This window comes from Sabethes cyaneus, chromosome 1 (genome assembly GCF_943734655.1).
Source record: "Sabethes cyaneus chromosome 1, idSabCyanKW18_F2, whole genome shotgun sequence".
NCBI classification, from domain to species: Eukaryota; Metazoa; Arthropoda; class Insecta; order Diptera; family Culicidae; genus Sabethes; species Sabethes cyaneus.
The window spans coordinates 145,197,183-145,223,573 of record NC_071353.1 but is presented as its reverse complement, the minus strand read 5'-3'; the positions used below and the strand labels follow the sequence as shown (position 1 = coordinate 145,223,573).

General features: G+C 43.4%; 3 protein-coding genes across 3 annotated transcripts; 2 read left to right on the top strand and 1 right to left on the bottom strand.

Annotated features, from left to right (window-relative positions):
- Window positions 1-3,848: 3,848 nt before the first annotated feature.
- On the bottom strand, window positions 3,849-4,851 carry LOC128734666 (60S ribosomal protein L15). Its single transcript, XM_053828965.1, has 2 exons — window positions 4,416-4,851; window positions 3,849-4,224 (listed from the first exon to the last, which is right to left on the bottom strand). The coding sequence occupies exons 1-2, from the start codon at window positions 4,722-4,724 to the stop codon at window positions 3,919-3,921; spliced, it is 615 nt and encodes a 204-aa protein (XP_053684940.1). The 5' UTR covers window positions 4,725-4,851; the 3' UTR covers window positions 3,849-3,918.
- Window positions 4,852-12,386: 7,535 nt separating this feature from the next.
- On the top strand, window positions 12,387-15,575 carry LOC128738217 (ras-related protein Rab-39B). Its single transcript, XM_053833196.1, has 2 exons — window positions 12,387-13,103; window positions 14,357-15,575. Exons 1-2 carry the CDS (start codon window positions 12,996-12,998, stop codon window positions 14,906-14,908), a joined length of 660 nt encoding a protein of 219 aa, XP_053689171.1. The 5' UTR covers window positions 12,387-12,995; the 3' UTR covers window positions 14,909-15,575.
- An 8,183-nt stretch (window positions 15,576-23,758) lies between these two features.
- Window positions 23,759-25,959, top strand: LOC128746344 (nose resistant to fluoxetine protein 6-like). Its single transcript, XM_053843396.1, has 4 exons — window positions 23,759-24,035; window positions 24,101-24,422; window positions 24,498-25,122; window positions 25,195-25,959. The coding sequence occupies exons 1-4, from the start codon at window positions 23,759-23,761 to the stop codon at window positions 25,957-25,959; spliced, it is 1,989 nt and encodes a 662-aa protein (XP_053699371.1).
- The last annotated feature ends 432 nt before the right edge of the window (window positions 25,960-26,391 follow it).

Below are 26,391 nucleotides of genomic sequence, written 5' to 3'. Positions count from 1 at the left end.
TCGGTATACTACCTCACCGGGGTCGCGATACCTATACATCCCGCCGATGGGTCTGCCATCTTAGGTATAGCTTGCGGGATACAGCATTTCATATTCAGCCGCCCGTTTCGAGACAGACGCTGCGTGAGCCGCCCTTCACCTGGAGAACAGGCGCTCTAGTTCGCACCTCCTAGCTTAGCTGCTTCAGTAAGTACATGAAGCATTTCCGGGTAAGGTAAAGTGACCAGATTTTTTTGGATGAATGCGGGACATATTGAATGGCTTATTTGCTAAATCGATTCGGTAGTAAAGATGGGATTATTTAGAAATTGGGCGCTACATTTTGGCGATAGCGGCGCTCCCAGTGGTCAAGGATGCTAGCTTTTGGTAGCGTTGTGTTATTTGTAAACGGTTCTGCTCGGTATATTTTTTTCGCAGTATAAAGGTAACGAAATGAAAGTAATTGTGTGCGGTCACCTGAATCCATCAGCGGCGGCTCGGGAGCTGGCGGACTGACGGATTATCCTAAAAGAGCTGTGGTGTGAGTAATATGAGGGGTACAAGGAAACTCTCAGGGCTGTCCGCAAGGTGCAGGACAGACGTTGGAGTTGAACTCTTGCTCGTCAACTGCGGTTGAGGGTCATCCGGAAAGTCAAGGCTGATCTCAGCATCATGGCATAGCGCTTTGGTGAAAAAACTGAATACTGACCGCTGTACTGTACGACGAATCCGACTCGGAATGGCTACAACCTACAAGCGTTAACAATCAAATGGAGAGCCCAACAGAAGCCTCAAACAATAAACAATGGCTAGAATGCAGTGTCGTACGCTGTGCGGCCGGGTGGTGACGAAACGCGATGCATGAGTCTGACTCGATGATGAATAATAGCTTTAGAGAGGGTCGATGTCAGCCAAATCCAGGGGTGCTCTGACTCGCGGTAGGGTTTGTAGCAGATTCGAGTTTTGTTTTGGGGATCGGTTCGTGATAAAAGGTCATGACTTGGCAAGGGATCTGCTTAATTGGCATCCGTGTGAAAACCAGTGTTTTGTGACGGATAGGAATGCGGAGATACACAGGGGTTGACGCCTCACCAGGCGGATTTTGCCCTTCATTAAGTCCCATGATAGCTTGCCGCAGTCAGCATGCATGCTACAATGGACAATGGGCTTCAGTTCATCTCAAAAGAGCTGAGTGCATCAAATCATCCCCGAGTTTCTCCAGTATTGAAACACGGGGGGATAATGAAGCGAAAGCTGAAGATAAAGAGAATAGTCGTCAGCGACATTGGTCAAATGAGGAGTTCGAGGTGCCGGCTGGCCGGGGCCGTTACTGAGGAGGGTATGCACCAACTGATAAGCGGTGTCAGCAGTAGGTTTTTTCATGCAATGTAACATAATTTCCTGTGTTTCACCCTTAGAAACTGTTTCAATTAAAAAAATAGTCAATGCGGGACACTTTCCGGGACGCTTAGTAATCCGGGACAAGTCATCCAAATCCGTAACAGTCCCACATAATCCGGGACGTCTGGTCAGCCTAGGGTAAGGCCTTCGACCGTCATCATTTGACTTAGATGTGCGTGGAGGCGCCAGGTAGCTTGAGAGAATCAGAGCTGTGTTTGACGCTCCTTCCAGGTGACTTTCTCCATTTCATGTCCATTCAGCGTTCAGCTTTATATTTAGTACAATACATACAAGTTCGCCAATATTGTAGATTATAACTAACTACAACTATTTTATACACAACTTTTGAAAAGTCTGCTTGGCTGAGGCAAAGAGCAAAATCGAATCAAACTGTGCGTACTTTCCCTGGATCCTACTTAGTAATCCATGAATTCGGACATGTTATTCTACCGTTGCTATCGGGATTTATTCAATCAGTAGATCCCATCCATAGCAACGAGCTAAACAGAGTGAATTTTTTTCGAATGTCGGTACAGCAATACAGCATTCTCCTAGAAATGGCATTGGATTAAATTCATATCTTGGAATGGAAGCATCTGAAACCATATAGGAAACGTTCTAAGATCGTTCCGACGGTGCAGAACAAACGTCTGCTCCTACTGCGGTGGCTATCGGAAAAGATACGATTTAAGTATAACGGTGTCTCAAGATTCAAAAGGCGTGCTAAGTAGCGTAAGAAAGGACTGCTTCTTAAGGCAAAAATTAACGCGGTTCTCTCCGACTGAATATGTAGTTCTATTTTGATTGTGCAAAAGTGGTTTCCTGGTATAAGTTCGTTCACAGCGTTACAATAACCTGTAAAGAACGGGTGCTGTGAATGCCGTCGCAGGAGGAAAGGAACCTCCGCTATTCGACACTGCCGTCGCCGTATGGGAGAGAGTCTATAGCCAGGTAAATCTTGACATCTTTTTGTTTTATCTTTGTGCCGTGGTTTGCAAAAATCTAAAAGCCGTTAACGAACATCCGAGCCGCCCTATACTCTAGAGTGGGCCTAGCCAGACCCATCTTACAACGTTCAAACGTAACTCAGTTCAAGACGAATCACGTTAAGTAGAATCCTTAGATTTAGGTCAAACATCGAAAGAAATGTTGCTGAAGGTATCACAACTGGAGGCGATACGTTACCATTGGCAGAGCGAAAACGTGGTTCAGAAAACTACCGCTCGTGACTTTCCAGGGCAGCGGTTACGTCTGGGAATTCGTGATGCTTCGGCTCAAGGGGCTCAAGCTTCTGATGACCACCCGCGGCATTAGTTGGCTGTAATCGGTTCGAAGTTAACGACCGTTGGACGCTCGATATTCTATTGAAGGGACTAACGAACTGGCCCTTGAAGCGTCCGGGTTCAAGCTGACAGCGGACACTGTTACAACGAAGATTTTCCATGCTGTCACAAGTGATCAGATGACGTTGAAAGAGCGTTCTATTGCCAGAATAGGAAGGCCATTCACACGTTAACGGACACTGGACAAGCCCAAGGTGAAATGTTACCGGTATAAGCCGGTTGGACACCATGCACCCGAATGCAAGAAGGAATCGGAAGTTTCATCCAACCACACAAGGGTAAAAAGAAGTCGAATACGCACACGGTGTTTCCGGTGTCGAACGGGGGAAAATCAATCAAGAAAGATTGCACTCTCACTTTGGATCTTCGCCCCATATGGGAGTGTTGTGATCTGGAAGTTCTCTTGAAGAACACTTGAAACATCAGTGACCGACAGCGTGATGGTTACCAACAATAGGGTGATGTCCGTGATCTGAAAATAGAAGTTACAGAATAGAAGAATTTCACTGTTGGGCGGGCACGATGTCTTCTATTCGATGCTGGTCTGGACTTTTAGGACCGAAGCAGTTGGAACAGCGAATTTGATTGACCAATCGCCGTTTAAAGAGCTTGCAGTTCAACCAGAAGAAAAGTTCACTCACAGATTTGATCAAAATCACTGATTTTCCGTCCCTGCCGCTGCCGGAAAGAAACGAGATAAAAGCTATGGCCCATGTTCCGGACCAGAGAGTCTAAAACCGATTGAGCAAGAAGTGATGGAGTTTTCAGTAGCAGAATATGATGTTGCTGACAAGTGGCTGTGACTGAGCATGCTGCAATTCGTTGAGCCCGAGGAACTGGAGGACAGCGTCATTATCTGCACTTCATCAATCAGAATACAAGCTTGAAGCGCACGAAATTGCCGGATACCAGGCAAGCCCGAGTTTTAGTACTTATCAAGACTTCCGAGCCTCAGGAAAATTTCGTTATTTTCTGCGAAAATAGAAACCTAGGAAATTTATCCGTTTCTTAAATGTTTCAGAAAACTGAATTTCGACCAAAACCATGCGAAGCAAGGAACGATATAAGGAAACCTAACCGGAGAAGCTAATCTTAAAAAAAAAAGGAAAAAAAAAACATTTTTTTTCATCACTCTTATATTGATCTGTTCAGAACAAAAATAACCACAACCGAGCGGCGGTGATCAAACGGTATCTTAACGGTAACGGCGCATGTGCAGACGGTTGCGGCGACGCCAGCAAGCCCGCCGCGATCCTCCGATGGTTTGGGCATACCGGTAACCCTTGCCCAGCCCGCGGCTGCTCTTGCCAGCCGAGGTGAGACCACGCAGTTCACGGTGCTTGTGAACGGCCTCGCAAATCCAGTTAACCTTGGCATCGCGACGGATGGCATTGTGCGCAGTGTCGACCATGATCACCTCGTAGTATTTGTAGGCGGCATCCTGGGCAACCCAGTAGGAGTTCAAGACGCGTAGACCTCCCAGACGGCGACCAACACGTTCCTAAAATAAGAGAAAAAAAAAAACCATCAGTAAATTCCATTAAAAACTAAACATTAATCTAATTAGCTAAAATTGTCAGACATCCAAGGAAGATAAAAGCCTTCACGGTAGAACTCAGTGTGAATATTTTGAATAAATTTCATCAGAAACTTTTCTGAGCAGTGGACACTTATTGGCGAACGGATTCTTACCTCAGCAACGGACTGCAGACAGCGGTATGGCTTCAGCTGGTTGACACCCTGGCTCTTGGGTTTACCGTAGGTGCAACCCTTGGCAACCGGGCGCTTGCGACCACCGCGGCGTACACGCACTCGGAAGATCGAGAATCCTTGCTTGGCTTTGTAGCCCAGGCGGCGGGCCTTGTCCGGGCGGGATGGCCTGGGGGCACGGTGGAACTTGGTCAGCTGACGGTACTGCCACACGCGAACTCGCAGCAGGTAGCGCATAACATCGCTCTGCTTCTTGCGGTACAGCTCCTGTACGTAACGATAGGCTCCCATCTTGAGCGAATGAGTGAGGATAGACCCTAGTAACGAAATCAAACAGGTTTTGATCAGAAGTCACATCATCGGTCTATCTCACTGCCTCTCGAGGATCGGATTTTAGCCGACCTCGAGGTAATAGCAGTTACGAAGCGCCGAAACGAAACCATTCTAAGCTGTAATGGAACCGAAAATTAGCTTTGAACTTGGAAACATTGGATGTTTTTTATAGGTTAGAAATTATCTCTTGTTATTTTCAGAAGCATGAGTTTTCCGAGTCATTTCGAATGCAATGCATTTCAGAGGGGTGCATGGCCATGCTTGACTTCATCATGTAAACAAGAGAACATCCGACGCAGCTTGCCGCGTTCGCACTAAAGATTCGTAACAGGAAATAGATCTAGTACTCACCGTATCCTGAAAAAAAGAAATGAAAATGCAACGTTAGTACTAGTACGCACTCATCAGAATATATTACTTTTCAATACTATGTAATATTTCGAAATTTTACTAAAAACAGCGAAAATTAAACTATTTTAAATTGATTATTATACAATTTCGACGAAAATACAAAATCCAAATTATCCTGTTACATACTGCAATTTAATATACAAGATGGCTTCTATCAATGCCGAACACGCGGTTTTCCGCAAAATACTTCCAACAAAAACGTATCTTAGCGAACCGAAACCGCAAAACTATTCAATTAGCTTTACAAAATGTTTAAAAACACTTCACATAGTTCTCACAAACTGTTGTTTAACTTCTAGAAACTTATAGTTTTCTATAATCATTTTTGGATTTACAGCACAGAGCAAAACACGACTTACCTCCTGAAAGTTTAGATGACAAAAAGAAAGGAAGTGCTGACTGCAGCGTGTGCGAAAGCTTGAATTTTGAAGGCGCAAAGAAAACGAAAGAAACGTCAAGCGATAGAGATGGATTCTGATGGCGTGAGTTTTGACAACTTCAAGGTTATTATATATTGTTCTTGAAAAAGGTGGGAATGATTACATACACTGAAACATGGATCATGGTAAACTCACTCAAAATAATTTTCACGTCGAAATATTGTAAAAGTTATGTGAATATTTTCCATCATATTATCAATTTCCCACCTGATGTGGTAGTTGATGAAACTTCTTCCTAACAAAATTGGTTTTGTTTATTAACACAGAAACACATTTAACTTCGAACTGGACTAGCTCGTTACAAAGAGAAGATTGACTTCTTTCTGCTGTAGGAAATACAAGGTCTACTAAAGTTGATGCTTCAGCATTCACCACCATGCAAAACAATAACATTCCCTTGCCAACCCAAAGCTATGGGCAATAGCAACGGAAGGTACAGTTATTTTTGTTACAAAAGTTGGCGACACGTTGGATTTGGTGCTAATCGGTAAAACCGACGAAGATTTTTACGCGCCGCGAAAAGATCTCTAAGCGGGGACATAGTCCGGACATTCCTTCTTGCCGAAATCGACAATCCATCGGTTAGAATACTCCGCATCTTCGTTCGTACTGTTATACGATTTCGCATTCGACTAGCGGTGCTGCAAAAAGTACTCATCGCTGTTTCTCTCGATAATTCGTTCACAAGCCGGTGCCAATATCCGCGTTTTTTTACTTTCATCAAGCTCTTCATTTGTTTCTCAAGTACCTCGTACTTCTAGAGCAGATCTATCGAACCGTGCTTTCGAAAGTCCTCATACGCCGAGGACGCGTGCAGTTCCGAGCACTTTTTGTCTCATAAAATGGTGGAAGATCGCCGATTGAACGTTTTCCCGGGTATCGGTTCCATCTGGGTTTGAGTCACGGCCTCGAGGATCAAGCCAGTGATAAAGTTGTATTCTTCCTTCGGAGTAAGTTCTTCGCGCAATTCGATATTTTATGAGATTATACGATTTTATCGGTTGTCCCCTACAACCTTGTTAGCACGCGAATCGGTTTCAAAAATGAAACTGAGAGATTTGCTTTTAGATCTTCCCATAAAACTTCATGCAACTATCTCAAGTAACAGCGGTAGCTGAATTGCAAGGGCAATGGCTGTTTACGGGTTGATTTAAGGCGATCAAAGCTGCATAAAGTAAGCACTCAAATGGTGTTTAAATAAGCGATGTTTAAGCTACTTTAAGTTTTTCAAACCAGTTCTCTCCCAAAAGCTGATAAAAAAGCTTAATAGCGGATTTTTTGCTAAACAATCTGCTTCTAAACAGCCATAAACATCAAACCGATTTACGGCTGCTTAAAGGTGTTAAAATGCAGAGTGGAAGCTTTCATTAGGCTTACAGCTTTCAAACTACTTTAAGTCTGCTTAAGGGTGTTAAAGTGGCTTTACAAACTTCTACCAAGTTATCTTTCGGCTCACAGCACACATGCTGTCAGATCATAGAATTTCGCAATTCGGCTGACAGCAAAAGTTTGTCAGTTATCGACATTATCGACTGCTTCATGTTAGGCGGGCTAAGGCTTCAGGTGTAAAGATATTCTCACTGTCTGTTCTGCAAATGCGAATGGGGCGGATCATACGGTGAGTGCTTATGGATCAAAAGATGGCGGATTCAATTCCCGGAAAAGACATGCATTTTTAATTAGCTAGCTTACTTGTACGAATGAAAGTTATTCGAAACTAGAAATATCGCGTTCACGACGAAATAAAAATAGTGACGCCGTTCCATTTTATTAAATTTAAAAAGATTTTTTTGGCTTCATAAAGGTTGATGAAGCGTTGATTAAGCGACTGGAAAGGTAGATTGCAAAACTATTTCTCGTTCTAAAAATAGAATTGACAGCATTGCGCAAATTGGCTATTTAAAAGAGCAAAAAAGTTTCTATTAAGCTTCATTGCAGCTTCGAAAGCAGCTATTACCCAAGTAACAATTTTAGGCTGATCAAACGCTTTTATAGCTGATTTTATTCAACCTGTGGCTGATCTATGGTTTAAGTTTAGAAATGAAAACCTTTCAGCTTTTTTTTTCAGCTCTTAAATATCTAAATCTGGTGATTTTATCAAGCTTCAGGCTAATTAATAGCTGCTTTCGAAGCTGCAATGAAGCTTAATAGAAACTTTTTTGCACTTCTAAATAGCCAATTTGCGCAATGCTGTCAATTCTATTTTTAGAACGAGAAATAGTTTTGCAATCTACTTTTCCAGTCGCTTAATCAACGCTTCATCAACCTTTATGTAGCCAAAAAAATCTATTTTTAAATTTAATAAAATGGAACGGCGTCACTATTTTTATTTCGCCGTGAACGCGATATTTCTAGTTTCGAATGACTTTCATTCGTACAAGTAAGCTAGCTAATTAAAAATGCATGTCTTTTTTACGGGAATTGAACCCCCCAGTAAACCATTTGGTTTGTATATCTCGATTGCAACTGAAGTATACGAAATCATATCTGAACGAAAAAGTTATATTTCACGCCATATAAGAACATATATGTACCAAAGTGGAGGCGATATACGTGCGAAAATTTTAACAACTATCTGTAATTCTATTTTGCGCAGTTTTTATAACACGCAACTAAATACTCCTGAATATGTGATATAGATATAATCAAATATTGCAATTGTCTATCCTGCTTTATAATTCACAGTCATGAATTGTATATGAAGACACGCACGACTGCAAAACAACTTATTGTTCACTTCGATTTGACATACTCTAATCATTATACAATTCCAATGTGAAATTGACATGAAAACGATTTAATGTGAATTTTCTATTACGATTTTGTGTTATCTGGGCCGCCATCTTTTGATCCATAAGCACTTACCGTATGATCCGTCCCATTTGCATCTGCAGAACAGACAGTGAGAATATCTTTACACCTGAAGCCTAGCCCGCCTAGCGTGAAGCAGTCGATAATGTCGATAACTGACATACAGCCGTAAATCGGTTTGATGTTTATGGCTGTTTAGAAAGTATAATCAATATATATAGAATGCCAGTGTCGCTGCAGTGCGCGTGGTAAACATCACACATGTTCAGATAATGTATTTACATTTTATATGCAAATGTGTGTGTGCTTGAGATTCATCAAAAAGGGAATCTCATTGTCAAACTTTGACAACCAGTTTAAAATTTCAATTATGGCTGCCAAGTAATGTGATTGGAAACTTCGCTTGCTTCAAATTTCTGAAAAAATCGGTGCAAAAGGGCACAGTTGTGGGATTCTATTCATCCGGACGAAAAGAAAAAGAACGTTTAAAACCATTTCACTGGCATAAAAACACAGCGGAGAACGCACTGATGACCAGAGATGCCAGAAGTGAAGACATGTCTTCATTTTGAAGACATTTTGGTTACAAAAAAGTGAAATGTCTTCGCTTGAAGACATGTGAAGACCTGTCTTCACCATGCAATTTAAATGAGCGGAAACCGAAAGAAGACAAATGAAGACATTTTTCCTTGATTCGTGAAGACTTTTCAAAAAATCACCTGGCATCCCTGCTGATGACAGCACCAACCAGCGCACAGATAAAGAACAGATAAATAACAATGAGCAACTTTGACAACGAAGTTCCCATTCAACCGGAAATAGCTGTCGTGATCGGACGTGTTTTTACAGCTCTTCATGAAGTGTGCTTATTCGGGAGAATTTTCAGTTATTCTTTTAACAGAACAGAATATTATCGTTTGATCTTTTAAGATTTCTACACCTTAATAGTGTAGCTCAAAAAAAGAAACGTTACTGTGTGAAGATCAATCCACGTGTCGCCATTTCGTTCTAACCTAACCTCAAAATGGAGGAAGTGAAAAAACCACCTGACAGGCTGAACAGAGCAGAACAATTGGACCACGACATGGAACCGAACAATAACGGAGCAGGAGCACATCGTTTGGAAGCACGTCATCAGCGGACGAAGGAATTTTCCAATGTTTTATATACGGACGTCGACACTGGACCATACAGAATATACATCGAGCAGCGGGATGAAGGAGAGCAAAGAATCAATAAATTCTCGGTTGGATCCACATTAAGGAAAATGGAGCAGTTCAAGCACTACCTATCGGATATGAAGCAAGTTGGACGAAATAGAATACTGATTTTTGTCAGTAATTACGTAAAAGCTAACATGCTAGTCGACGAAATAAACAAAAGTAACACGAGCAGCTACAAGGCATATGTGCCTCTACACCTCGTCACAGTGACGGGTATAGTTGACGGAATCCCAGCGGATATAACAGAGGAAGAAATTATGGCTGAAATTCTCAGCGACGTTCCAATCATCAGCGTGAAACGGTTAAGCCGTTATGTGGATAATGTTAAAGTTCCAGCGAATCGTATAAGTGTAAGGTTTAGAGCGAAAACGCTACCGGATCGAGTTCGTCTATTTTGTTGTAGTACGAGAGTAAGGCCATTTGCGCAAAAGTTGGTTGCTTGTGGCAAATGTCTCAGGTTCAATCACAGTGAAGAACGTTGTAAAGGACACCGTAGATGCAAGATATGTGCCGGACAACACGAAACAGCAGAAGAATTCAATTTATGCACAAACAAACCGAAGTGTGCTCATTGCAAATCGGAAGATCATTCCATGCTAGATGAAAAATGCCCGGAAAGGATCAGACAAAAAAACATTAAAATGTTGATGTCTAAGTCAGCAATCACCTTTGCCGAAGCCAGAGAATGTTTCTCTCTTCAAACGAAAAACGCGTATGCACCCTTGGAGGACCTCAACGAATTCCCAGTGTTAGGTGAAACGTACGCATCTACACAGCATGGTGAATCTCTACGTGAACAATGGCGACGAACAAACCAGGAGCGAGAGAAAATCAGTCCAGCAGTGAAAACGTATCCGGACCAACCAAAAAAGCAAGGAACTAAGAGACTGCGTAAAGATGAAGGCCACCCCATGGAACCAACAAATGCAATGCAGACTACAAGTGAACGGGACAGAATCCTTAGTAGCAATAACTATCGCGCTAAGGATGGCGTCGCTTTAAATAGTCAAAACAATAAATTTGAAAAGGATAAATGGGAAAATCTAATGAGTGAAGCTCGAATGAAAGCAGAATGGACTGCTCGCCAAACCATCAGAACGACAATAATGTCCTACTATACTGATTTTATCAGTCAACTGGGGAACGACGAGGAAACCAAAAATAAATTTAAACAGTGCACAAAAAAATATTTTGACTTAGCGAATTCAGTTGTTGAAGGAGAAATAAACGCAATGTAATTGCATAATCACGTATACTATAAAAATGCAGAGCAGAAAGATAGTTCAACTACCTGGCAATTCTGTTGCCAGCTACGTTGTTTGAACTATAGATCACAGGACCACACAACGAAGTTTGGAAACGATGGAAACAAAATCTGGATCAGAAAGATTGAACGACTAGTCGTCACACACTAACCGTTGGGAGCAACGATTCTGGCCATATAGTCAAAGTTACTGGGCCAACCACAGAAGCTGACAGATGTCTGCTTCGACCAGATTAAAGAAGAAGAAGAAGAACGAAGTTCCCGATTCACAGACTTGATACAGATTGTTAGCATCATGTTTACCACAATGAGTCCTATAGAAAAACAGCGACACTGGCATTCTATATATATATATATTGATTCTACTGTTTAGAAGCAGATTGTTTAGCAAAAAAATCCGCTATTAAGCTTTTTTATCAGCTTTTGGGAGAGAACTGGTTTGAAAAACTTAAAGTAGCTTAAACCACAGAGAACAGACTACCAGGTAATTGACAAAAAGTGTGTAAAAGGTTTTTATGTAATCTACGAGTAATCCTTCAATAGAGCACCCCTCGAGCAGTAAGTGGCAAACTAAATCTTGATGTCGCTGCCATCGCTGCTATGTAACTCCAGCACAAAGAAATATTGATAAAGGTACATGAATATTTTTTAATGCGTTTGGCAAACTATTTCTGGAGGGCGCTACCGACAGATTTTACACACAAAAAATCGATTACTTCCTTCGAGCCTGTTAATCTGTTCTCTGTGCTTAAACATCGCTTATTTAAACACCATTTGAGTACTTACTTTATGCAGCTTTGATCGCCTTAAACCAACCCGTAAACAGCCATTGCTCTTGCAATTCAGCCACCGCTGTTACTTGGGTAATTTCCCAGGTAACCAATAAGCATTAGTATAAGCAGTAAATCAATCGTTTATTAGCATCCCTGGCGTTTTATACTGCAGGTTGCTGTTTATCAGCCTTTTGACTGTTTAAATTCTTCTTGTCGGTAACTAGCTGCAAATAAGCATTGTCAGCACTATAAGAGGGCTAGCAGTAAAGTAGCCGCATATTTTGCCAAAATAGCATTTAGGTAGCATTTAAGGCAACTTAAATGCTTATTGGCTTGCATTTAAATTGCATTGGAAATGCTTATTGGTTACCTGGGTAGCCTGAAGCTTGATAAAATCACCAGATTTAGATGTTTAAGAGCTGAAAAAAGGTTTTCATTTCTAAACTTAAACCATAGATCAACCACAGGTTGAATAAAATCAGCTATAAAAGCGTTTGATCAGCCTGAAATTGTTACTTGGGCAGTGGGAAGAAATCCAAGAAGAAATCTGCAATATCAAAATCCATCTCTAATGGAGTGCACCCTGTGGAAATGAATAAATTTATAACAAACTGACATGACAACAATTTTGCGTGCAAACGTTTGACGGCTTGTCAGAAACGGAATGCCATCTGTCATCACAAAAGAAAAAAAAGCTCGGTGTTTGGTCGGTTTTGTTCTCCTCCTGTGCTGTGAGTGTAACAAATTTTTCACTGCGAAATTACAAAAATCTGACAACGCACATAAGTGTAGGGTGTGTGTAATAGAAAATTGCAAACCAGCAAAAGAAGGCATTTATATAACCTAATCAGGTTCGCTCGAGCGAGCTGGTGCACTATAGAAGGAGGAAAGCTGTGATTAGATTGTGTATTGCGTTTTGCGCTGCTCGAGAATCTCATCGAACAAGGAGATGTGCTCTGCTTCTGCTGCTGCAGCGGTCAAGGTTTAACATTGTGTGCTGGTCTAGAAAAGTATTTACAGCCGATTAGATTATCTTTCTTCATACACAACTCAAACCAGCGGACAGAAGAAGGTGGTTGTTTTTGATTAGCTACACAACACGGTACGTACGCAGTGGTGCATCTATATAGTTTTTCGCAGTCCGTTTTGGGGCTTCCAGTGCTAGCTCTAGAGCTAACAAACGATACAGAAAAGACGATCGTCAACTTCGAACGCTTGGCTTATCTGCTGGTTGCTGTTAAACTACGTCGATAGAACGGTAGGCGGCTGAGTTCCTTCGAGTGGACACGAGTAATACGCAGCTTATCATGGTGGAGCCGATTTTCGACTATCAATTTAGGCACATTCTAATCGGGGACAGTACGGTGGGAAAGTCTTCGCTGCTAAAATATTTTACGGATGGCAAATTTGCAGAGGTAAGCTCGAGTGCGCAATCGATTTTTTTTTTTTTGCTTTAGACATGTTTGACGTTGTTGTGAAATGTTTGTTTATCCGGTTTATTAGGAAGAGTTCCACTTTGGTGATAAATGGGATAAAAGTAATGGCTTTTGCATGAGGAAGTGAACCTTGTCCAGTATTCTAGCAATAATTTGACTTCGGAATAAATTACATTGATAATGTGCAATTCGAGCTCTTACGGGTTTGGTTCGAAAAAGAAAACTTAACAACGATCATTACTAAGCATTTTACGTTTTGTTTCCTTCGTTTATCGAACGGATACGCGATGATATAGGACTGTGTATGGTTTTTTGCTATGATTCATGTGCGGCGGTGCACTTCAAGGTCCATTTGCGTTGGCTGTGAGTGCGTCAAATGGTATGTTTTTATGTTACTGTTGCGCTTTCATCCAATGTATATTATCGGTAGTTGCCAGAGCCGAAACAGCGTATCTATATTTTGTGTATTTCCAGCCAACCAAAATTAACATAAAAAAGATCGTAAAAAATAAACACCCAAACAGTTGGTACCTACTACTTGCTTTCCCTTTCATGATTCATGATAGAGGTTTGTTAAACCTATCAGTTTCGACATTTTTTGCTTCCTGTAGTGCCTTGCACGGTTGGTATACGGTGCCTTCGACAGGTACTGTGTACGTATATATCGAGCTGTGCGAGAGTGGGAGAATATTTATACGCTAGAATGAATTTGATGCGGATGTTTTTGTCCATTAAATTAGTATTGACAAAGTAGTGTGATGTATTTTCATTCTGCAGGCTAGGCATGTATTCTAAGGTGACAAAAATTGTGTGAGACGTGCGTGAAAATGCAAGAATCAACCGAAAGGACGCATTCGCCAAGGCCTTCTTTGCAGAGCAAAATTGATTTTCAAGATTCAACCAAGGTTAGTCAAGAGAGGTTTTCTGACTTTCAAATTTGTTTTTCACCCCCGCTGGGTTACCCTTGACGATCGCCGAAATTTTCAATGCGGAAACTGTTGAATGTATAAACAACGTCGATGGTTGCTAACCAATCGTTCCGCGCACTTCTGTTCTACAAACTGTGAAAACTAGATCACCTATTTTAACTCACCTTGGATTCAACCAAAGAGGTTGACATTTTTCACATTTGTTTATGCTCTAAAAAACAAAGCAACCCTTTTTCACTGAAAAAGACAGCTCATCAAAAACATGACAGTAATCCTTCGACCTCTTTTCCACCTCCATTGCAGTTGTCCGATCCGACGGTCGGCGTGGACTTCTTCGCCCATCTGATCGAAGTGAAGGACGGTACCCGCATCAAGCTGCAGCTTTGGGATACGGCCGGTCAGGAGCGGTTCCGTTCGATTACCAAATCCTACTACCGGAACTCGGTCGGGGTGCTGCTGGTGTACGACATCACCAACCATGCCAGCTTCGAGCACATTCCACTGTGGATGATGGAAGCGAAACGGCACATCGAACCGCACCGGCCCGTTTTTGCGCTGGTAGGCTGCAAGCTCGACCTAGTCCACAGTGGCGTCCAGAAGCGAGAGGTTAGCGTGGAGGAAGCCCGTTCCTTTGCCGAGCAGCATGGACTGATCTTCGTCGAAACGTCGGCCCGAACCGGCGTCAACGTTCGGGAGGCGTTTTTCCTCGTCACCCAGGAGGTGTACAACCGGATCCAGTCCGGTGAGTATAAGGTCGAGGACGGTTGGGATGGCATCAAGAAGGGCTTCCCCAGACCGAGCAATCTGGACTTCAATCTGGTGATAGCGGAATCGGCACGAAGCTCGTGCTGCTAAACGGGAATGTTCTCAGCCAGTGGTTAAAATAATTATATTCGAAGTTCGATTCGTCGTTTCGCGACCATGTTCAATTTGACTCATGCGACAGATTACGTAGACTTGGGCAGCAATAATGGCCCTTTACTGAATTGGGAGGATTTCTGTGTTTTGGAGGAATGAACGCGAGCTGCCGTTTCATTTTTATTTAAAGGCAAAATTGTGATACATTGGAATGAACAGATCTGGATCGGTAGTGGAAAATATGAATAGGGACAGGAGATTATTCGTTTCAATCTGTTTTACTTTTTACACAATTTGGCACAATTTTTTAACTTCTTAGTTTTGTTATTTTTTTTTTTTGGAAATTGTTTTTATGGTGCTTCTATTTGTTTTGTGGGTTCATTTGTGACTGAATAGTTGCATTGCTTTACGATGTAAAATTTTAACTTTGGTGCTTTTATTTTTTTTAATCCTGTGAGAACTGAGTCCGATTTATTTTTCGTCAAAACAAACGAACAGTTTGAGCTAGTTATTGTTCTTCTTTTTTATAGAAGTCAGTTTTAAAACCGAAACAACCAAAAGAAAAATTTACGAACACATTTTTATATGTATATAGTATACTAATTACTAATTTAGCAATGTAGTCAAAAAACAAAATGATAAAAAAAAAACTACTGTAAGAAGATTATTGGAAACCATATTAAATTATGTAATCTTACGAATAATTCAATTAAAAAACAAGCAACTAAAGTTTGTCTGTATATCACAGTTCGAACCGGGCGTGTGCGAAATGCGTCTGACTTATCAAAGAGTGAGGGTGATTCCCGAGTGATACCGGTTTTGATTTAGCTGTGTATATACTTGAGCAGAGTTATCTAAATGGGTTGTATATCTAGCGATTTTTCCTTCCGATTAAATTCAATCCACTATATAGTTCTGTTTAGAGTCGAATAATGTTCATTCGACCCCTTAGTAAGAGGCCACTTCCCCCTTTAGTCATCTCTCCTGCGCTGATTCTTTTAGGTGAGTGAGCTATCGGCATCTTTGGCTCGAGCAGCACGTTCCTCACAATCATGTTAGGTGAGTAAGCTAAAACAAGTTATTAAGGCGAACGGCGAGCAATTGGTGAAGCTTTCCAGCGCCGCTGAATCTACGTCAACCTCTCGAGCCACTATTAGTGAACCACCAAAAAAAGTCCCCGCGTGGAAGGCTTGAAGACAAATCTATTCAACCCAGTACCAAAGCCACTACATCACATACCATACGCACCGTCTCACCTCCGGATGTACTATGCTATTATGGAAGCCTCTATCTCCTCCACCGGAGTCCGTGGCACCGCCGCCAACGATCATCAAACGTCCCAGACCTTCGTGTGTGCACGGACAACGAGGTTTTTCCAGCACACTCTTCCCGGCAAGTACAGTTATGCATATTTCATTCCTCTCACTTACCCGTGCCGTGTTCTCAGTTCAGTACTATGGATGCCTACGTCTACGACCAGCCCTCAAGATACTCAGAACCGACTCCGCAACAGTTGTTAGTCTATTGCTCTATTGCTCTATTGAGTAGCCAAGCTAGGGGGTGCGATGATGGGTGGTTCCCGACTGCCTGATCACAAAAGTGCGGATTTGGTTGACGGCTGAGCCAGATGACCTTGTTTGTAGGTAAGCTTAACATAAGTTATTTTAATCATTTATTTCGTTTTAGTTCATGAAGCAAGCACCTCCTACTGTACAGTGAAAACTTGGGCCGTAGGAAGTTTAAATAATGCATCCATGAGCACCAGAAGAAAAATTAAATTATTAATGGAAGCACTCATGTAAACTTAAATAATGCAACTCTATTCCATTCGAAAAACTGCCGATGAGATTGTTCTATTTATGTCCATATATCTTCATATAATGTATATTCATATAACACATATTTTATTACATTGCCATATACCATCATTATCGTTAAGGGGAAGGATCATCAGGGTATCGAATGAATCGAAGACTGGATGAGGGATGTGGTAACCAGCCCAACTCATATAAGGTCGGAGAGGATTTTGACGCACTCTTCTAACACACAAATCATCACGCAAGATAAGTTTGCACCGCGAAGTTATGTATCTAGAAACCTAGAAGTCTATGCTGGAAGGAGTGTCCTATATTCCCCTGGAATCATATAAGCGACATTGCTTATAGATCAACCTAACCCCTTTTGGTCCTTCACGGACAGCATTGACATGAAAGTTGCTAGGTAGATAAATTCGATTCTGCAGTAATTCTACTTGCATACAATGGGAAACCCTTTTGCTTTTAATTTCATCGATGGTCAACACCCGTTTTACGGCCCGAGTCACTTTTGCTCATCTCCGAGACGCTCGTTGGATCCGATTACGAAGTTTTTCGTCCCTATCGGAACGGAACGAATCGGAACGCTAACAAAACAACAATCGCAAATCTATCGGCGGTGGTATTCTGATAGCTGTCAGTCGTGAATTGGAAGCGAGAGTCATCGAAAAAAACTCTTGGAACGGCCATAAAGCTGAGTGATCGCTTACTTGTTGTATGTGATTTATACATCGTGCCTGATCGTGATCGCGACAATGATATAACTGACGCTCACTGCCAGTCAGTTTACTCAGTTACTCTACTTCGTAAGCTCACAGCAGAAGGCCCCGTTCATCTTAGCAGCTCCAGATCTGTTAATAAAGCGAGTTCCACATCTTCCTCCTCTAATTGCCTGCATTGAAGATAACCTCCTTCGGGATTTCGATGAATGTCTAGCTACTATCTCGTATAACTTCCGTAAAGCTGATCAACGAAGCATGAATGATATGTTGTCCAGTATTGACTGGGCAAGCATATTTGATCCTGACAATGTTGAAGTAGCTGCGCACACATGCCTTGATATATGCTATTGATTGACACGTACTGAAAAGAAGTCCTCGCAGTACCTCTCATCCCTCTTGGCAGACGAATGAGCTACCCAGGCTGAAGTCATACAAAAGAGCAGCATTAAGACACTTCGTGAATCGTCTTAATCGCGCGCTTTCAATAAAACTCCATTATGGGATGATAAACAATTTGTACAGGCGAATCAGTCGCCAACACTTTTCGCGGTAACAACGCAGTATTCAACGAAGTTTGAAGCATCACTGGTGCTTCAAATGGTGAGTTGACAACCTGGAAGGAGCGTCAAACACAGCTCTGGTCCTCACAAGCTCCCGCTTCACGCCTCCAGCCTGGGATCTGACAATAGCGAAGTGAGGAGGTGCGACGCGAATACTGGCGCGGTAACCATAGCATGGCGGTAGAGGAAATGCTTCGTCAAACAGCGTCTGTTCTCCATGTTAGGGGCGGCTGATTATTATACTCGTCCTCGTGCCAGCAGGGACTCTAAACAGTGCTGTGCACGATGGTCCTCCGGAGAGACAGGGGGTTCGGGGCAGGCCCAACAAGCCGCCCTGGAAAACAAAAAGTTACCAACAGCGAAGAAGAAAATAGGGATCGGAACAATTGGCGTCGACCTACGCGACGAAATAAGGACTACGATTGGAAACTCGGGACATGGAATTGCAAATCGCTCGGCTTCCCGTGTTGCGATAGGATAATATATGATGAACTACATCCCCGAAACTTCGAAGTCGTAGCACTGCAGGAACTTTGCTGGATAGGACAGAAGGTATGGAAAAGCGGGCGTCGAGCGGCTACTTTCTACCAGAGCTGTGGCATCACCAACGAGCTGTGAACCGGCTTTATAGTACTGGCCAAGATGCGCCAGCGTGTGATTGGTTGGCAACCGATCAACGCAAAGATGTGCAAGTTGAGGATTAAGGGCCGTTTCTTCAATTACAGTATCATCAATGCGCACTGCCCACACGAAGGGAGACCCAATGACGAGAAGGAGGCGTTCTGCGCGCAGCTGGAGCAGGTGTATGATGGCTGTCCGCGACGGAACGTGAAAATCGTCATCGGTGACATGAACGCGCAGGTAGGACGGGAAGCTATATATAGACCGGTAATCAGGCCAAACAGCCTGCATGCCGTAACGAACGACAACGGCCAACGATGCGTAAATTTTGCAGCTTCCCGCGGTATGGTAGTCCGAAGTACCTTCTACCTCCGCAAAGATATCCACAAGGCCACCTGGAGATCACCAGACCAACGAATAGAAAACCAAATTGACCATATTCTAATCGACGGTAAATTCTTCTCTGATGTTATAAACGTTCGCACCTACCGCAGTGCGAATATAGATTCGGATCATTTCCTAGTTGCAGTCTGCATGCGCTCAAAATTCTCGACGGTGCATAACACGCGTCGAAGTTGCACGCCGCGACCCAACATCGAGCAGCTACGAGACACCGGAGTTGCCCAGGAATACGCGCGGTAACTGGAAGCATCTTGAAGATGGTTGGAAAGGCATTAGGACCGCCATCGGTAGTACTGCTCTAGCGGCACTAGGTACAATGAATCCGAACAGAAAAAACGATTGGTTCGACGTCGAATGCGAGCAATTAGTGCAGGAGAAGAATGCAGCACGTGCGAGAATGCTGCAACATCGTACGAGGGCGAATGTGGAGCGATATAAACAAGCACGGAACAGGCAAAACTCGGTCTTCCGGAGGAAAAAGCGCCAACAGGAAGATCGAGATCACGAGGCGATGGAAGAACTGTACCGTGCTAACGATAAACGGAAGTTCTACGAGAAGTTAAACCGCTCGCGCAAAGGCTATGTGCAGCATGCCGATATGTGTCGGGACTCAGACGGTAATATTCTCACGAACGAACGTGAGGTGATCGAGAGGTGGAAGCAGTATTATGGCGAGCACCTTAACAGCGATGTAGCTGAACATGAAAGGGACGATATGGCAACAGATCTTGGAGCACGTGCAGAAGACGACAGAATACCAGCCCCCGACCTCCAGGAGGTAGCAGAAGAGATCGGTCGGCTGAAGAACAACAAAGCGGCTGGGGCTGATCAGCTACCCGGCGAGCTGCTGAAATACGGTGGGAACGCACTGGCTAGAGCGCTGCACTGAGTCATTGTCAAGATTTGGGAGGAGGAGCTACTACCGAAGGAGTGGACGGAAGGCATCGTGTGTCCGATCAATAAAAAGGGCGACAAGTTGGATTGTTGTAATTACCGCGCAATCACACTGTTGAACGCCGCCTACAAGGTACTCTCCCAACTTTTATGTCGTCGATTATCACCATTTGCAAAGAAGTCCGTGGGACATTATCAAGCGCGGGATTCATGGGTGCTCGTGCCACCACGGACCAGATTTTCGCGCTTCGGCAAGTGGTGCAGAAATGTCGCGAATACAACGTGCCCACGCATCATTTATTCATCGACTTCAAATCGGTGTACGACACGATCGATCGAGATCAGCTATGGCAGATTATGCACTATTACGGATTTTTGGATAAATTAACGCGATTGGTCAAGGCGACGATGGATCGAGTAATGTGTGTTGTTCGAGTATCAGGGGCAGTCTCGAGTCCCTTTGGAACTCGAAGAACGTTACGGCAAGGTGATGGGCTTTCATGTTTGCTGTTCATCGCTTCGCTTTAGAGGGTGTGATAAGAAGAGCGGGTATAGACACGAGTGGCACGATATTCACGAAGTCCGTCCAGTTTCTTGGTTTCGCTGACGACGTTGACATCCTTACACATACCTTTGAAAGGATGGCGAAAACGTTCATCGGACTGAAAGCTGAAGCCAAACGTATTGGACTTGTCATTAATGTATCGAAAACAAAATACATGAAAGGAAGAGGTTCTAGAGAAGTGAATGCTGACCTCCCTCCCCCGATTTATTTAGACGGTGATAAAATCGAGGTGGTAGAAGAGTTCGTGTATCTGGGCTCACTGGTTACCACAGACAACGACACCAGCAGAGAAATACAAAGACGCATTATGGCAGGAAATCGGGCCTACTTTGGACTCCGTAGGACGCTGCGATCGAACAAAATTCGCCACCGCACGAAGTTAACAATCTACAAGACGCTGATTAGACCGGTAGTCCTTTACGGCCATGAGACATGGACTATGCTCGTGGAGGACCAATGCGCCCTTAGTGTTTTAGAACGGAAGGTGTTGCGCACCATCTACGGCGGAGTGCAGATGGAAGACGGAACGTGGAGGAGGCGAATGAACCATGAATTGCATCAGCTGCTTAAGGAACCACCCATCGCTCACACCGCAAAAATCGGTCGCCTGCGATGGGCTGGGCATGTCGTGAGGATGTCGGACGACTGCCCGGTTAAAAAAGTTCTCAATAACGATCCGACTGGAACGAGACGGCGGGGCGCGCAGCGAGCAAGGTGGATCGATCAAGTGAAAGGCTACCTGCGGACCCTACGTAGACTACGTGGCTGGCGAATTGCGGCCATGGACCGAGTGAAATGCAGACGACTTCTTCGTACAGCAGAGGAAACCACGGCCTGGAGATGATTAAGTAAATAAGTAAGTGAAGCATCACTCGAAGTCTGGAACTACGTAAAAGAGCAACGAAAAGAGTCCGGATTCCCGTCATTATTGGAATTGGAAGTTGCTGCCGCTCCTCAGGTTGTATGTCGTTTTTTTTTCAAAAATTTTGCAGGTGTTTTCACCAATAAGGTATTGAGCGAGGACCATGCTGCCCTAGCACCCAACAATGTCTCAATATATGGTCAAACACTGGGGGTCATTAACATAAAATGTGGAAATTATTTTGAAGCCCGTGACCATGCTCAAGTCGTCCTTCAATCCTGTGGACCAGATGGAGTACCTTCCGCGTTGGGAATTTGGACATATGTTCCCTGTACACCACAAAGGAAATACACGAGATGTAGGTATAGACAACTATCGAGGCATCAAATCGTTGAGTGCAGTCTTGAAACTATTGGAGCTGCTGGTCATGGAACTTCTGCTTGCTCACTGCAAGCAATATCTAAGTACTGATCAACATGGCTGCACTTCCCATCCCAGCGCTCTACCAAGCGCTACTAATCTGCTGTGTCTTACATCATATACTTAACGGAAGGTATCGTCCAACGACCTCTAACAGATGCTTTATACACCGACCTGTCGGCAGCCTATGACAAGATAAACCACGCCATCACAATTGCAAAACTACATATACTGGGTGATAGCGATATAACCTCTTGCAATGGCTTCGCTCATATCTCACCGATCAACAGTTGGTAGTTACCGTTGCGAGATTATCGGTCCGATAGCTATCCAGCTTCGTCAGGTATATCTCAAGGAAGCCACCCAGGTCCTGCTTTATTTCAACTTTTTTTCAGCGACGTTCATTTGACCCATAAGCGCCCACGGCTATCATATGCAGATGATCTTAAAACTTTCTTAAAAATCAACCCGAGGCCTTTGCCATTTGGTGCGACGTGAACTATATGATAGTGAACCTGGAGCAGTACTCAGAAATCACGTTTTCCTGAAAGAAAGATGTGACCCGTTTCGTTAAGAGCTCGAAGGCATAGCAATTTAACGTGTTTCGCATATCAAAAACTTGCGTGTTGTCTTAGACCCATCATATCTCGTATGTTGTCGCCAGAGCCTCAAGGTCATTCTAGCTGAAATTCCGCAGTTTGCTAATTTACACAAAACTGGCGCTTCATAGAACATTAACCTTCCTGGCGACCCTTTACGGACACGTATCATGTACGCTAAAGGGAGCTAGTTGATAAAATTCTGCGATACTTGGTGGTAAAATGGAGCGTGGCGCAGACGAAGGTCAATGTGGCTGGCGAAGAGAAGCCAAAACTATTTTCAGTAGAAGGACAGGAAGAGGCCGTAGGCTACAGGGCAGACCCTGCAGCTGATATTCGATGGAATTGGAGGATGGCAGCCCAGGACCATAATTCGTTTGGCGCAGAATCGATAACGGACCGTGGCCACTAAACAAACAACATTAACACAAGAAACGCATTTAATAATGCTCCTGTAAAATAGACCAAAATTTACTTACCCGTCTTACAGAGGTATTCTCTTTGCCATTGAACTACGACGCAGAAAAGTGAGCACACGAACGCATTCCTTTACGCTTCAAACGGTTGTCCTTTGCTGCTGGGCGATTAGTGGATTTCCAGAAAATTTTACAAACTGTAGAAATAATGGGGTGATCAAAAAATTTAATTCGCAGGGATTTTATAGTTGGTATCTTACCTTTATCCCTGTGCTGGAAACTGTTGCAAAGGTATATTCTGTATCCGTCACTCCCTAACTTCGTAGTACAGACTTTGACAGAACACAATTTGGGTAATTGGGCTGCTAAGATTGAAGCTCTGGTGAATTTTCTATTTTTCTATGAGGAAATCTGACATGCATGAACTATATATTCTGTGGGACAAAAAAAAAGATTATTTTTTTACTTTCGTAAACATTTTTTAAGCTGCAAGATTATAGATTAATTTCACGAACATTAGATGATGGTGATGGATAGAGGAGTAGAGGACTGCAGTGTTTATCAAAATCAGCTCTATTATGAAACAAACAGTTCCTATAATCATGATAACAAACTGGATTGGATATTTTATTTCCTCCCATACAGTACTCAGAGAGACTCAAACTAATTAGACTGTTTGGCGAAACGATTCGGCTGCCAAGGTTCAAAGATAAGCCTTCTACTCAATGAATGCGATGTTCACTTTCGGGGTTCCATTCACCTCACGGCAGATATGCTGATGCATGTTCCAAGCGGCTGAAGCACGTGAGTCATGGCTGGATGTTTCATATCTTATCGATTACCGGATATGAATTCAATCGATTTACTTTCTTTAAAACTAACGTTTTCCTTGAGGCTCGTCGTTAGTTAGCTTCCCCCATCCGCCATTATTAGTGGTGAACGAGCAGCAGCTTAGGAGCAGTGGTTCGTAATATGTGGCAAAACGGTTCTGCGTGGATTGCGCTGCTGGTCCTCGGCCTCGGTGTGACCTCGGTGTTTGCTCGTACTGCGAATCAAACTCGGACCGCAAATCAAACTCGTACTGGAGAGTTCAGCATTGATGAACTGCTCTTGTTGAATCGACAGTTTCTGGACTTCCTCATCGCTTACGATGATTCGGCGGTAGTGCAACCCGGTGATCGACAGTGCCTCGGAAGGATGCAACAACTATCCACGGCTTATCTGAATCGGGAACGCCACGGGTTGCAGTGTGAGTAGCTTCTGTGTACATAGTTTATAACTTATCGTTGAACGTTACCTTCTCCTTTGCGATAGGGTTTGATTCATGGGGTAAAATCCCGTCGGGACTTTATCATGGCAATGGAAATGCTTTCGGAAACTACGACCAGTGCCGACAGTACCGCTGGCAGGATGTTCGTGGACAGCACTGTACTTTTCTCTCCATGATTTCGCCTGACTGGCCAGTTCTTACGTCTTCCCTGTGTGTACCGCATGTTTGTGCACCGGAATTTGCTCGCCAGTTGTACGGTGAATATCTGACTACTCGGGGCGCTATGGTTATTACCGAACTGAATCAAAACAATCTGTGCATTCAAGACCGGGACGTGGAGTTCAACGGTGCCGTGATAACTGCTATGTAAGCAAACGAAATTCTCAAATTATTCATTGTGACAGCTTCACCTATGAATGATTGAATTGAATTTAATTACAGGGTAATATTTTCTTTGATTGCGGTTGCCGTGGCCGGTTGTACCACGTATGAGTTGCTTCAGGTGACCTTGAAACGGGACGTTAACAAACTGTACAGTTCGTTCTCACTGTACCGGAATGTGCTTAGTATTCTACACATCGTGCCGACGAAGCCCAAGGACGGCACAAGGAATTCCGAAACGATCGAATGTGCGCACGGAGTGCGAGCTCTATCGATGATCTGGATTATCGTGGTGCATATCCACGAAAGCATTGTTTCCGTTCCGGTGAACAACGAGGTGGCAAAGCAAGAGTATTTGGGTAGCTTCGGTGCAGTCGTTATCTTCGGAATGGGTTATCTAGCTGTGGACACTTTTTTGGTTTTGAGTGGCATGTTGGTGGCATGGAACCTGCTGAAGGAGTTGGATAAGAACGGGAAGATAAATCCTCTGATGTTGTATCTTCACCGGTACATTCGAATTACGGCTCCGTATGCTGCCTTGATACTGTTTGTTGTTTCATTCGCTAAATACATGGGAGAAGGTATTCTATGGCAGAGTGGAATAGATGCAAGTGCGGATACTTGTTCGAAATATTGGTGGTCAGCTCTGCTGCACATTCAGAATTACGTTAATCCCAGAAGAATAGTAAGTTAGTCATCAGCCTAAACCACACGCGACTGAGGGAATTTTTTAATTGTTTTTCTTATCACTTCGTAGTGCCTCGGATGGACGTGGTATCTTTCTGTTGATATGCAGCTATACATCATCGGACCAGCTCTTATCTATCCGCTGTGGCGATTTGGCAAACGAGTATTAATCGGGATTGGTTTTCTGGCATTGCTATCGATAGCATGCGTCTTTACGACCTTCCTCGTGAATGATTTTCGGATTAATCACAGTGCTCCAAATTCGCAGGATCGGTACGTTAGGACCTACTATCCGACACACGCTCGGATGGCTGTCTGGCTGCTTGGCACCATCTTTGGGTACATACTGTACACAACGAAATCAACGGGCGTTCAACTGGCAAAACGTTATTACGCCATCGGTTGGGCGACCTGTTTTGCGCTGCTCGGGTTGATGACGTATTCATTGTACGAATTCACCCGAACGGATTTCAACGAGTTCTCCAACGTCGCAGATGCCTTCTTCGAAGCGCTTCACCGGTCCGTGTTTGCGATTTGCGTTATGTGGATTATCTTTGCCTGCGTTAACGGAAAGGGTTGGCTTCTCAACGATTTCCTGAGCTCTTCTCTGTGGCAACCGCTTTCGAAGTTATCCTTCACGATGTACCTGCTGCACCTTCAAATGATATTGATGGCATCCATAGCTTCGGTCAAAACGTATGGATATTTCAGCGTTATGGACCTGTTCTACCGTGTCTGGGGCGCACTAGGGCTGACCACGAGCATAGCCCTACTGTGGAGTGCAATATTCGAGATTCCATTCGTTACCCTGGATAGACTGCTGCTCAGGAGTTGAGTTCACTGAGCTCCACTTTACACTTGGAACTGCCAATATTCTCGAAATATATATATTCTTAAGAAGACGACTGTACTTTTATTCAGTCGTCTTCTTAAGAATATTAAACAGAAGTTGGCATGCAAGTAGAGACCATTTATATTGATGATCATTTCATTCTATTATCTCCGATTAAGACTTCAATATTGAACTTTACAAATGCATTATTCCATCTGGAGTACCTCAAAGGAGCATCTTTCGACCGCCCAAGAAACATTTATGCGCTGATTAAACATTTTAGCAGCCACAATTATTCAGCCATAGCTGAATATGCATCGCATAAAATTTACGTAAACAATTCTACGATACTTATTCAGCCGAAATTGGAGAAGTAAGCTATTAGCAAGCCCAAAGCTAGACTTGTTTAAGATGCTGAAAAAAGGTTTTTATTCC